The sequence below is a fragment of the Lichenostomus cassidix genome, chromosome Z (genome assembly GCF_008360975.1).
Source record: "Lichenostomus cassidix isolate B80296 chromosome Z, HeHo_3.0, whole genome shotgun sequence".
Classification (NCBI taxonomy): domain Eukaryota; kingdom Metazoa; phylum Chordata; class Aves; order Passeriformes; family Meliphagidae; genus Lichenostomus; species Lichenostomus cassidix.
This window is the reverse complement of record NC_139511.1, coordinates 23,501,837-23,514,292: the sequence shown is the minus strand read 5'-3', so window position 1 is coordinate 23,514,292 and position 12,456 is coordinate 23,501,837. Positions and strand designations below refer to the sequence as shown.

The 12,456-nt window shown below is 35.3% G+C and overlaps 1 protein-coding gene across 1 annotated transcript in view; it reads left to right on the top strand.

Annotated features, from left to right (window-relative positions):
* The window catches only part of UGCG (UDP-glucose ceramide glucosyltransferase), a 35,467-nt gene that overhangs the window by 19,581 nt on the left and 3,430 nt on the right, over positions 1 to 12,456 (top strand). The window contains exons 2-7 of the mRNA XM_085043594.1: positions 4,188 to 4,329; positions 7,857 to 7,959; positions 8,881 to 8,982; positions 9,363 to 9,475; positions 11,365 to 11,543; positions 11,972 to 12,058. Coding sequence (XP_084899720.1) covers positions 4,188 to 4,329; positions 7,857 to 7,959; positions 8,881 to 8,982; positions 9,363 to 9,475; positions 11,365 to 11,543; positions 11,972 to 12,058 — 726 coding nt within the window. The remainder of the gene's footprint in view (positions 1 to 4,187; positions 4,330 to 7,856; positions 7,960 to 8,880; positions 8,983 to 9,362; positions 9,476 to 11,364; positions 11,544 to 11,971; positions 12,059 to 12,456) is intronic.

Below are 12,456 nucleotides of genomic sequence, written 5' to 3'. Positions count from 1 at the left end.
TAGTTACTTAATTTTAAAATGATCAGATGACTGTATAAAAGGTTATTGCTGTGAGATACTGAAACTTATTTGTTAGTTATCTGTGCCTTCTTATGTGGAACTATGTTTATACCATTACATCAATGTGGTAAGATTTTTAATCTGATAATACTAGTTTTTGTGAAGCAATGATGCTGTTAATACTTTAATGAATTTAGGGATTGTCTGTAATACTTCTTGAAATCCTCCTGTCTTTATCTTTTTCAATTGTATTTAGTGCACTGACCAGTGTGGTATACCATTAGCACATTCTGGTTTTTTCCTTCTGTGGATAAGGGTACCAACTTTTGGAAGTGTTTATACATACACAGTTAAATATTTAGTTATATATATACCTATATAGGTAGGTATGTTTTGATATATGTATAATATGTAAAGTAAGGCGGATATGAGGAGCTCATCCTTTTTACCTTTCTGTTACCAAAAGGAGAGTAATTTTGCATTATTATGCCTTGTATTCCATAGCAGACCAACGCCACAAAGACCTGTGTAAGATGGTTCAGGCCACTGAAAATTCAAAAATAGAAGCAAGAAAACAAGTCCCCTTCACAAGTAATGACCTGCTACCTTTTCTTGATGGCCTGTGACACCACGGTCTTCAAAGAATGTCATCAGTGTTTTGTGCATTTTGTTTTGCTGTCTTGCAGTATTTAAGTGTCTGTTACAAATTTCTCATCAAGATTTACCTATCTCTCTCTAATAGGATAGTTCTTTAATTAAGTAGCTGCTGGGGGAAGGTTGAAATGAGTGAATAAGCACTGTTGAGGTTTTTTCAGCTGTGTTTTAAAGGTGTATGTCTGAGAGACCCAGCAGCCTGTCTAATGTAGCAAGGTTTTTGGTTTTGCTAGAAGAGAGATGGAGACTGACTTTTTTACAAGGTCATGTAGTGATAAGAGAAGGGGGAGTGGCTTCAGGCTGACGGAGTAGGTTTAGATTAGATATCGGGAAGAAATTGTTTACTGTGAGGGAGGTGAGGCGCTAGAACTGCTTGCTCAGAGAAGCTGTGGATTCCCCATCCCTGGAGATGTTCAAGGCCAGGTTGAACAGGGCTGTGGGTCTCCTTACCTTACCTAGTGGAAGGTGTCCCTGCCCATGACAAGGCAATGGAGCTAGATGATCTCTAAGGTCCCTTCCAACAAAAATTATTCTATGATAATATTCTTCTGCCCTTAATGAGCTGGGGAGAGGAGGAGCAGTCTTGGCCTTTTTTTGTTGCGTAATTTGATACAGATTAACTAGAATTCATCCTGAGCCCTGACAATTTGTCAGGATTTTTTCTCTGGAGACACTTTTTACCTCTGCTGAGAGGAAATGTAGGATATGTAGGTGATAAGCAATAAAGTTAAAGAAAATTATGCAAGTGCTTCTTCCATGAGACCAGATAGTTGAACTACAGCTCTTGACACCATAAACCATACGGCTGCTTTTTCAGTTTTCTTTTCCCATCTGTGTACACCAGTACCAGACAGTACAGTGGAAATTTCAGTTTCACTACATATGGACTGCAGGCTGATTAATTTAATAAATGTGGGTGCAAAAGTGCTTAAATATAACCTGGCTACTTATATTTTCACACACATTGTCTGAAAGTGCCTATAAACAGTGCTCTGCCAGCATCTATTTCAGAGTTCAAAGGTAGTTAGTGGTTCTGACTACTTTGGATTAATTTCAATGCAAAATAATGTGTATTTCACTGTGCATGATACAAACCTTGAGAAAGGATTGCTTAGCTTTATCATTTTGAACTGTACGTTTTATACATGCAGAGAAATGTAGAAATTAAGACCTTTGTTATCACAACATGTGTCTGAGAGAGCTGAAGCAGCATAAGCACAAGGTAGTGCTCAAAAACACCAGCTTCATCTTATCTCTGCTTTGAAGACTTTGGTATATGTACTGTAGCAGATTAACTTAGAGTGTATTTGCATCAACAGTGTCAATGTTGCTTAAATTTAGTCTGTTATTTTGACTTCCATGTTGAATGTTAGCCTTAATTTCAATATTGAAACTTCTTTAGTGGTTGGCCTGTTTCCGTGATAGGTTTTCAATTGCAACTTCAATTCTTTGTCAGAATATGCCACGAATAGTCCTCGGAGTAAAATGATCTGGTTTACTGTTAATTTGCCCTTTGGTACATAGAATCTAACAGAGCACTACAATTACTTTGGTGTCACAATACCTCAGTGCTTTCAGAAGGGCAGGCTGCCACTTGTGTGCAGCGTTATGAATAGCACATGAACTGGAGTCTTACTTAAGATAGAATGTTAGGGACAGTCTTGCTGTTTGCTATCAAAATCTTCGGTGCTTCATAGCTGAATAGATTGTGATAATGCTGCATGCCTTATTTGTGTGTTTTGCAAGGTTTCTCTTGCACAGTCTGTAGACTTCTCTTACTGTAATTCAATCACCTGTGTAATGCTGTGTTGGCATGGTTTGTAATATGATTGCAAGAGTTTGCAGTTTTACCACTTAATGCTTATTAATGTCAGTCCTGCCTTGGACCTGTCTTCACAACTTATTACTGTGACACTTCCTTGTAGTATTTCCTGTTTATAATGGCTTTTGCTGCTGTACAAAGCTCTGTGCATTGCTACACTTCGTTTTTCTTTTTTTTCCCCCTCCCTTGCATTATCTACTTTTTGACCCTCCTGGTCAAAGTTGCATTCTTGAGGCTCTCCCTTTTTATTGTCTTTAAAGGCTTTATTTCCTGTTACATTTGTGAACATTTCTAAGAAGATTTCTCTCTATGGTAGCTATCTGAATTATTCCTTTTCTTTCTTTGGTCTGACAATTTCTTGGCAATTAGATGCTCAGCAAGTCTATTTCAATTTACCTTTGCAGAGCCAAGGCCTGGATTCAAAAATGGCATGAGGACATAATCTGCTTTGTTCTTCTGTCTTTTTTAGTCAACCTCATTGTTTCTTCTCTGTAACATTACGCCCATGGTGTCCAGCTGCTAACCTGCCCAAAAGGAACTGCTGAGAGGGGCTGATTAGGTATCAAATGTCACTGTCCCACTTCAGGGGAGAAAACAATTCTAAAGATCCACTGGATTATCTTCTCTTACTGGAGCTCCTTCATAGTTCAGTAATTTTACTTGGTGAAAATTAAAGTTGAGAATTGATATCATAAGGTACACATTGCGAGAAAATAGTCTTTCAACCTGACTACTCTTCATGGCTGAGAACTGTAGTATGGTATATACACTAAATTGCATATTTTATGTTTCAGCAGATACTTGTCCTTCACTTACTTGTGTATTTGTATTACTTGATTCAAATTTGATTGTATACTGGCCCATCAAGCTTTTGGAATTTAATTTTGTGTTCATTCACACAGGAATGTAGGATTAAACATTCATTTTAGTGAGTTGTGACATTATTCCCAATACATTTTATATATTCAGTGTGGCAGTTAGGGACATGGTTTAGTTGTGGATCTGTTAGTGTGGGGTTAACAGTATGGCTCGATGATCTTAAATGTCTTTCTCAAAACCTAAACAATTCTGGTTTATTGCTGAAATACCAGTAACTGGGATTGTGTGTAGAAGTGTATGGTTCTGACCCAGCCGGCTGTCCAGTTTCTAGGATTTTTATACTACAATTAATTGATCCTGAATCTTTTCTTGGAGTTGTTTGTTAACAAATTGATCAGTAGGATCTACTGTTTCCCCTGCACTTTCAGTTTGCTCCAAATGTTGCATAACTTGATGCGGGGAAAAGCACCTGAGCCTTTTGCTTTTTTGTCTTGTTTACAGTAAATTGTTTTTTATGGTTATCTTGTTATAATGCTATGAATTTTAATCCTGTGGAGGAAGGCCGAAAAATCTTGTCTCTGCTGCAGTTTGAAAAAGGGTCATATTCCTATTGCTCAAAATGCATAGTGAAAAATGCATTAACCTGAAATATCTAATAGGTTAAATAAAGCTGAATGTAACATACATGTCATACTAAGTTTTTTTTAGGCATTGCTTTTAACATCAACTTTGACATCAACTATTAGATTGAAAAACAGCTGTTTTTTCAAGAACTAGAATGATTTCTTTTTGCAGCAGTTTTAACTCCCAAGCTTTCTTAGTTCTGACTGTATTTTGAATGGCTTTCTCTAGCAGAGTTTTAAGTGATGTTTTATGCTATTTCTCATTACAGGCGCCTCCACCTTAATAAGAAAGCCACAGACAAACAGCCATATAGCAAACTTCCTGGTGTTTCACTTCTAAAGCCATTAAAGGGCGTGGATCCTAACCTGATCAACAACCTAGAGACCTTCTTTGAGCTGGATTATCCAAAAGTATGTATATTATTCAGTGTCTTTTTTCTTCCTATGCTTCCTATTTTCTTCCTATGCAAAAAGTCCTGTGAGAAGCTTGGATGAGAATTACGCTACTTGATCGTCTTGGATTGTTCTTACTGCAGAAAATGTACAATTACATATTTTACATGTTGCAAACAAAACTTGTTCGTTTTTCAAAAGCTGTCTATTAAGGAACACATCCAAGGCTTAGGGATGAAACATACTCTACTCTCCACTAAGATTTGCTTAATCCTTATTCCTGGATTGTGGTGTTTATAGATTGAAGGATTTCATACTGCTATAAAAGATCACTTGAGAGGCAAGACATCCTCCTTAGTTGACTACTTCTCTGCAGTAGATCCTCCAAAAGAGACCTGATAGCCTGACACTTAGTGATAGTTCTTACTGATGGCTCATCTAATGAAGAATTGCTCAGTGATGGAGTAATGTACCTCACCAGTTGTTGGTAGATAGGATAGCCTCTAATCCATGTACTGGTGTTGGGAAGCAAATAGTTAATGAAAGCTTACATTTGCTGTTAAACACTGTTTGAATTTGTAATTTAAGTGATAAGCAATATAATTGATAAGTGTGTCAGATGCTGTCCTTGCTCTAAAGAGCTTTAAAAAGTCTGCGTACGTTTGCTGTATCATTCAGTATTTGAAGTATGCTCCTGTAGATAGGAAAAGGAATACATTTTCTACTGTATTTTTATCTACTGAATTTTGAAACTTCAAATTTAGCTTTAATAAAAAAACTGCTCTTTTCTCAATTCTTCTCAAAACCATGTCTGATATTGCGGTTTCAATTGTAAGAGGTCAGAGGCTTGTGTAAGCTTTACAGCAAGTTTCCTTTTTGTATTCTGAGAGCTTTAAACTTATGCCTAAGTAGGCAGGGTAAAAAAAACAAAAGTCCCCAGCATTTGGAGCTAATCAGAAGTTGGAAATCTTTTCTGTAATGAAGCTTTGGACCTTTTGAAAAACTTGAGACATGAACGTATGAATCCTTTCAACTCAACAAAGTGTGATTAAGTGTGGCCAAGCACATCTTATAGACGTGGTGTGTATGCCAGTATTGCAAACAGTGAACCTTCAGCAACATCATAAGCTATTACATGACCTATAATGAACATGAAAACATTATGCAGCTGAAACATTTCTCTACAAATAAAACTTGTTTAAGAATTAAAAAAACATTTGTGCTAGATCTTGTTTTATAAGAGGTAGTCTTGATTCTTAGTTCTGAAAACACATGGGTAACAATCTTAAAATGTTGCTATTCCACACAAATCTGAGTTTCACGTAATAGTAATGGCAACCATATTTTTCCCAAGGAGAATGAAAATGCATATGTGAATGCTGCAGTTTAATGTGGCACAGATTTGTCAGTACCAGCTAGGTCCCCAAACTCTCTGAAAACACTTTTTCTAATTACCGTACAGAAGTACTTTGTTTAAGAGATTGACCACAAAAATTAGAACAACAGTATAGCCTGGTATTCAAAGTTCAGCTGTCCAGTAAAAAATTATAATGAAATATTAGTCTGAAACTTTTTACAGCAAAGCTGAGTTCAACCTGCAGTGATAATGATTCTCTTCTGTGATACCCCATGAGTGAAATATTCTTCTTTTGAATGGAATCAAGTTATGCTGTCTCAAAACTGCAGGAATTAAATATAATATTTTTATCAGTGAACAGTTCTTATCTACTGTGCATGTAATTTTGCAAAAGTTTTTCTATTCATGTTAAGTTCAAGTGAACTTGATGGTAATGTTTGTGTAGATAAGCATCTTTGTATTTGTTCTGCTTTTATACATTTTCTAAATTTTTACTTTGCCTACTGCATACAAAGGCCATTTATTTTGAATTTTTATGTTTTTTAAATATTGAAGTCTGAAACATCTGTTTTACTTCTGGTTGAATTTCTTGGAGAATAGGAATATAGAAGTGTCATTGCTACTGTGGATTGAAGATCAATCATTTAATTACTAGGAACACTAGTTTTATTTTACAAATTTAATTTAATGTGCAGTAAAGAAGTAATTTCTTCAGTTGTTTATTTCTAGGGTGTTCATGCTGTCAAGATTCTATTGTGATGAGAGGAGCTGTCTGCTTAATGAGCTCTTTTACCTTTTAAAATCCATTTTCCATGCTGTAAGATGGTAGAAATCAAACACTGCTTGCTTATTAGCCAAATTTGCTTTGAGTTTGCATTCTGAGAGGTAGAGATATTTGTCTGATGGTTTTTAGTGCTAGAACAAATCTTAAGTCCCATTTAGTGGTTAATGATTTTAAATTTTCACAACATTCTGAATGCAGTTAAAAGTAATTTGGGCTTTTGTGCATGACAGTACCATTTTTTAATTGGAATTATGTATATATTTAACTTAATGTTTTCTGTTGTATGAAATGCTCCTGACTGAACAAGAGCATTAGAAATTGTCATCATAGAGCCAATAGGCAGCTTCCGAAGTTCTGATTATTTTCACTAAACTACTTAAGCAATGAGTAAGTTCAGTGAGGTGATAGAATACTATAAGAGAGAATAAAAACCATTTTGATTGCTAGATGTGACTTATCTACTGCAAACGTGGTCCAAGAAAATTGTTTCTTACTGTGATTGAATTTTTTGTTCTTGGACTGTAAAAATGGCTTCTGGATATCTTGATCGGAAATCTGCATTTTCTGTATTTTAGTCTTTGTACTGGAGCTTTAATAGCTCTAATTTTAACAGGGCATAAAAAGGTTATATCAAGTAAGACATATTTAAGGAGTTTGCTGTTATTGCAGAAATCGAAATACTTTTTTCAAAGCTTGCAAATCTGCCTCAGTGTTGAGTGATTCTTAACGGTGTTTCTTCACCCACTATGACTAGCTTGTGTAAGCATGTAGCAGCTAGAGTTTTCCCTTACCACATTGTTGTGGTAAGGGAACCATTACTCTGTTAATGAGGAAAGTACAGATATGTTACATACCCTGAGCTTCATTGTACAATTAAGTGTACATATCTACATGTACTGGTCTCTGAGGGTTGTCTTCCAATTCTGTTCTGTATATGTATCTACAAAGTAAAGGAATGGAAGATGTAGTTCAGAGGTATGCAGTCGTAGTGTATCATAACCTCATTCTTTAATATTTCAGGTGCTGTCATTTAATCGAATATAATACTGGATTTAAGATTTTTGTGTTTACAAAAATGGAAGTGGAAACAAAAGTTTTACCTTGTACACCGGAACATCTTATTTCATGACTGACAGAAACCCTTCAATAACAGCAGAAGCAATGTTCATCAGTACAAGAGTTTATTGAGATACAGCCTTAGTTCTTTTTTCACAAGTACTTGGCTGTGCATTAGAAAACTAAACTCATTTAGCTGTTCAACAACCCCTTTGTTTTTAATTCTATAATAGCACTCTTTATTTGTGTAGCTAACTACACTATTAAGCTTTATTTCATAGACCGTATGGATATTAGCTGTGTGTATGTAAATATATATGTGAGTGTATACATTTTTGTTTTTACTAGTATGAAGTACTACTCTGTGTACAAGATCATGATGATCCAGCTATTGATGTGTGCAAAAAGCTCCTTGGCAAATACCCAAATGTTGATGCTAGACTGTTTATAGGTAAGCAGTGCAACTTGAAGGTGGGACTCTTGCTTGTAAAATGATAGATCTTCAGCTACATACAGAATACTGTATATGGAGCTGAAGACTCCATATGTATATGAACGTGAAGAAATAAATAGTTGTTTTGTTCAGCCCATGTTGGTTCTGTAGCTTAATCACCAGTTTGTGGTAAAAAGTAAGTTTGTAGTCACAGTCTGTGACACCGGTCCAAGAAAACTTTAGGAAGAATGATTTGGGTTAACCCCTGCAATTTTTCCTCCTAATTTTAAAACAACAGTTTAAATCCTGTCTTTGCACTGAACTAAGTGTGCATGAAGCGACTCAAGAGTTGTGGCTGTATTTGAGCTTGAGGTCCTGCAACAGTCCTTTTTTCATCTGCTTAGACTGTAGGGTTCTTTCTTCACTTTATGTTTGAATTAGTGGAGGAAAGGGGTATTAGAATAAAGTAGTAAGATTTTGATAGTTTTTCTTCTCTGGTATGAAAGAAACTCAACCATGTCTGTCAGCTGGATGTAAAGGATTGTCTCACTTTATTCTGCTCCTTTTTTATTTTTCTGCTGAAATTACTGTAGAGTATAATCTTCATAATCATAGTCTTAAGAAATAAGAGATGAATATTTACCATACAAGAATGTAGTAATAAGCTTTATATTTCTACCACTTCTTTAATTACATTAATCTTGTTACCCTGCCATTTTAAGGAATCATTTGAATATATTTTCCTTTTATTTTTCCAATTACAAATTATAGAATTTAAGGTATACTTAAAATGTAAATCTTTGCATAAAAGTGGACTTTAAGAATTGGTGGGTAAACATTTTCTCTTCTTCAGTTTGTGCATTTAAATACTTTGGGTATTGAAACTGAGTTCCAAAAAAACCCCATACATTAATTGTGTATGATGTTTGTATTTTTTAGGTGGCAAGAAGGTTGGCATCAACCCCAAGATTAACAACTTAATGCCTGGCTATGAAGTTGCCAAATATGATCTCATATGGATTTGTGATAGTGGAATCAGAGGTAGGTGTGTATGTGCTGACTGTTAAACTGTGCTTTCATTGTAAGCCAGCAGATTTTGGAGACTTTTATTTTAACTGAGAATATAAGCAGAAATTAAAATTAACAGTCTGAAAAAAATGTTTTTCTAGTATAAAAATTTAATTAGAAGGAGAAAATACCTTTACAAATACTGTTCAAACTGTTTCCATTTTATTTGTTGTTGATCATAGTAATTGTTAACCACTAGTATTATTTTCCTGGAACTGTTCTTATAAGATACTAGGCCTCAAAGTATATGTACTCTTGATACTGGTAATAAAGTGAGAATTAGTGTCTCTTTGCAGTAGTCTGCTAATGACAGAATTGCTCCATGAAGTGTCTGTTTTTCATTTGTCACTTAGTAACACCAGACACACTGACAGATATGGCAAATCAAATGACTGAAAAAGTGGGATTGGTCCATGGGCTTCCCTATGTTGCAGACAGACAGGGTTTTGCTGCTACCCTTGAACAGGTGAGTGCTGTGTTGTGGGGGGATTTTGTTTCCTTTTTTCCTTGCAAAACCTTGCTGTATGAAAGCTGTGTTGTGCCTCTTGTACTTTGTGAGTGAGGAAATGTTTATTTTCAGCTGCAGTCACACTCCAAACTAAGGGTAACTACAATAACTTCTAAATGCTCCAAAATTCCTCTGTGGTGCTCTTACTGTTGATTCAATATTTAGGTTTATAATACAAATAATAAAGATTACAGGATCAACATCTTGGATTTTGTATTTAAAATTATTAAAAAACTGAAGGACTGAACTGAAAAATGCTTTCTCATGCTTAGTCAGAAAGGACTAATTAATTCTATTTTGTGGTCTGAAAAGGCACACAAAAATGACTTGACAAGTCAAAACTAAGTCCAGCTCACACAGTATATGATTTCCAGCAGGATTTACAAGCAGAGCCTTTGAGGAAAATGGAAAAAAAGCAAGGCCTATATCCTGTTTGGCTGTAATACTGCCTCAACGTTTTGTAATTTTCAGCTGAGAGATTTCCTGAGCAGGAAGCTGACCTGTATATTTATTAATCCTCACTGTAATAGTATTTTAGTAAGAACAGATTTCTAACATGAACTTTTTCATTCCATTTTTCTTAGCCCATCTAAATTTTTCACAGCTGTAACTTTCATTGCCAGGAAGTTCATAGATCTATCTGTTACAGGATCCATATCTGGTTTACTCTGACCTTTGTTCTTCTGTAGTGCTGTTTCATGTCTCCTAATAATTGTAGTGGAAGAGAAAGTGAAAAGTTGATTCCTATCCACCATCTTCATATCACTCATTCTGTCCTGTTCTTACCTCTCATCTTTCTCCGTAAGTTCTCTGTGGTAGAATGAGGAGGTTGAGTTTTCTTTTTTGCTCCTAGTGTCTCAAGGCATGTAATTTAATAAATTTTTATTTGTAACTGGCATGTACAAGGCATTTTGGCCCCAGGGCTAGCTGATAGGGATCAAAGACCGAAATGTGAGAGGTGAAAATGTGGTGAAATTCAGTACTCCATTGTTGCTCTGAGTGAGGGATGCTTTTGTGATGTTTTTTTCTTTTTTTTTTTCTTTTTTTACAATACAAAGTCTGAATTTCCTCTTACAAGAGAAAAGCAGAGAGCTATAGCATGGATTTCCTAGTACTGGTCTTTGTTGAGGAAGAATTTCAGCTCCTGCTTGTGTATTCCTAGAAGAGCTTTTTGCCTGCAGATCCAATACACTGCAAGATGAGCTTACCTTTTCTTGAATGACTTACTTGTACCAGTGTGAAGGCAGAAATAATAGTGAGAGGCACTGGTACTCATTCCATTCCCTCTGCTGTTTTGTAGGACATTCCTAATTTTAAGTCACTCAGTCTTATAGAAAGGCATGCTCACAATCTGAATTCTTTTTCTTTTTTTCTTTTTTTTTTTTTGCAAGGGTGCTAACTAAACAAATTTCCCCTGTAGAAGTATCTAAGTATAGTAAGTATCAAAGAATATGTATGCAGGAATGCAGTTAATTTTCACAAGAGGAGGGAGAGAACATGTTTTTCAGCTATCATCACATAATGTATTAATTCTAGTGATTAGTCTGTTACTTATTAGATTTTTAATACATACATTCCCTGAGAAAAACCTCAGTAAATTAGAAATTAAATACAAAATGAAGTGGAGTACTTCAATATGTGGATTTGAAACCTGCTTATAGATTTGCAGAAATACAGCCAATATCACCAATAGATACCTCATTAGAATGGTGATAAAGATCTTTCCAAATACACCATCATAATTGACCACATCTATTGTTTTTTACCCTCCAAATTTTTTCAGAGGAAAAATTTGTCAGTGTAGTGCTTACATACAGAGCTTTAAATGCCTTTTGTTCTTCTGGCAGGTCTATTTTGGAACTTCACATCCAAGATCTTATATTTCAGCCAACTTAACTGGCTTCAAGTGTGTAACAGGAATGTCATGCTTGATGAGGAAGGATGTCTTGGACCAAGCTGGAGGACTGATAGCTTTTGCACAATATATTGCTGAAGATTACTTCATGGCCAAAGCTATAGCTGACAGGTAAGATGTCTCTGAAGTAAGCTTATTGCTTTGAGTGTAGTCTAAAATTTTCTATTTGTTTGCTTTTGGGTTTTTTTTAAACACATGGCGCATACTGTAAATATAGGTGTTCATGTCAGTTTCACATATATATAGCAAACATTAATGACATGTGCTTTGTCCTATCTGTATAGTCTTTTAGAAATAATTAAGCCATATCATTGTCAATTCCTTTAGAGAAAAGTTTCAGAACTTGGTTTAAGTAATTGGTTTTTTCCAATGAAGAATCATGATAAAATACTTTTTTTTTGTCTATACCCATTGTAATAATATGGCACGTATACCAAAGAAATTTCTCAGGACTAATAAAATTCTTGTGTGTTTGCTATCCAGTTGTTTTTTGCATCTCTTATTTGCACACTTTTATCATGACAAACTCCTTTTTTCAGGGGCTGGAAATTTGCTATGGCCACTCAAGTTGCAATGCAAAACTCTGGTTCATATTCTATTTCTCAGTTTCAGTCCAGAATGATCAGGTAAGATTTTGATCTTTACTTGCTCTCCCACCCATTTCTGCCCCCTTCTTATGGAGATGACCTGATAGTGAGATGGAGTACATTTTCTGAGCTAATTTGATCTAATGCCCAATGTGCTGAAGTTCAGTGCACAGCTTGATGCATGCTTCTTTGTTAGTGCTGGGAGAGAGGCACTGGCTTTCCACAGAAGTATAAGTGGTAGAAGTATTAAAAAAAAAAAAATTAACCTCCCCAGCCCTTAGTATCTTTTAAATGCTATCCTTAGCATCTTTGAAAGGGATTTTTTTTGCAGTATTTTATTTGGAGGTGTAAACTAAATGAGATTAACATTTTCAGAAAATACAGTAATGGCTCATTTGATGAGGTGAGGGAGGAGGATCTAATGAATAATGCAAAGT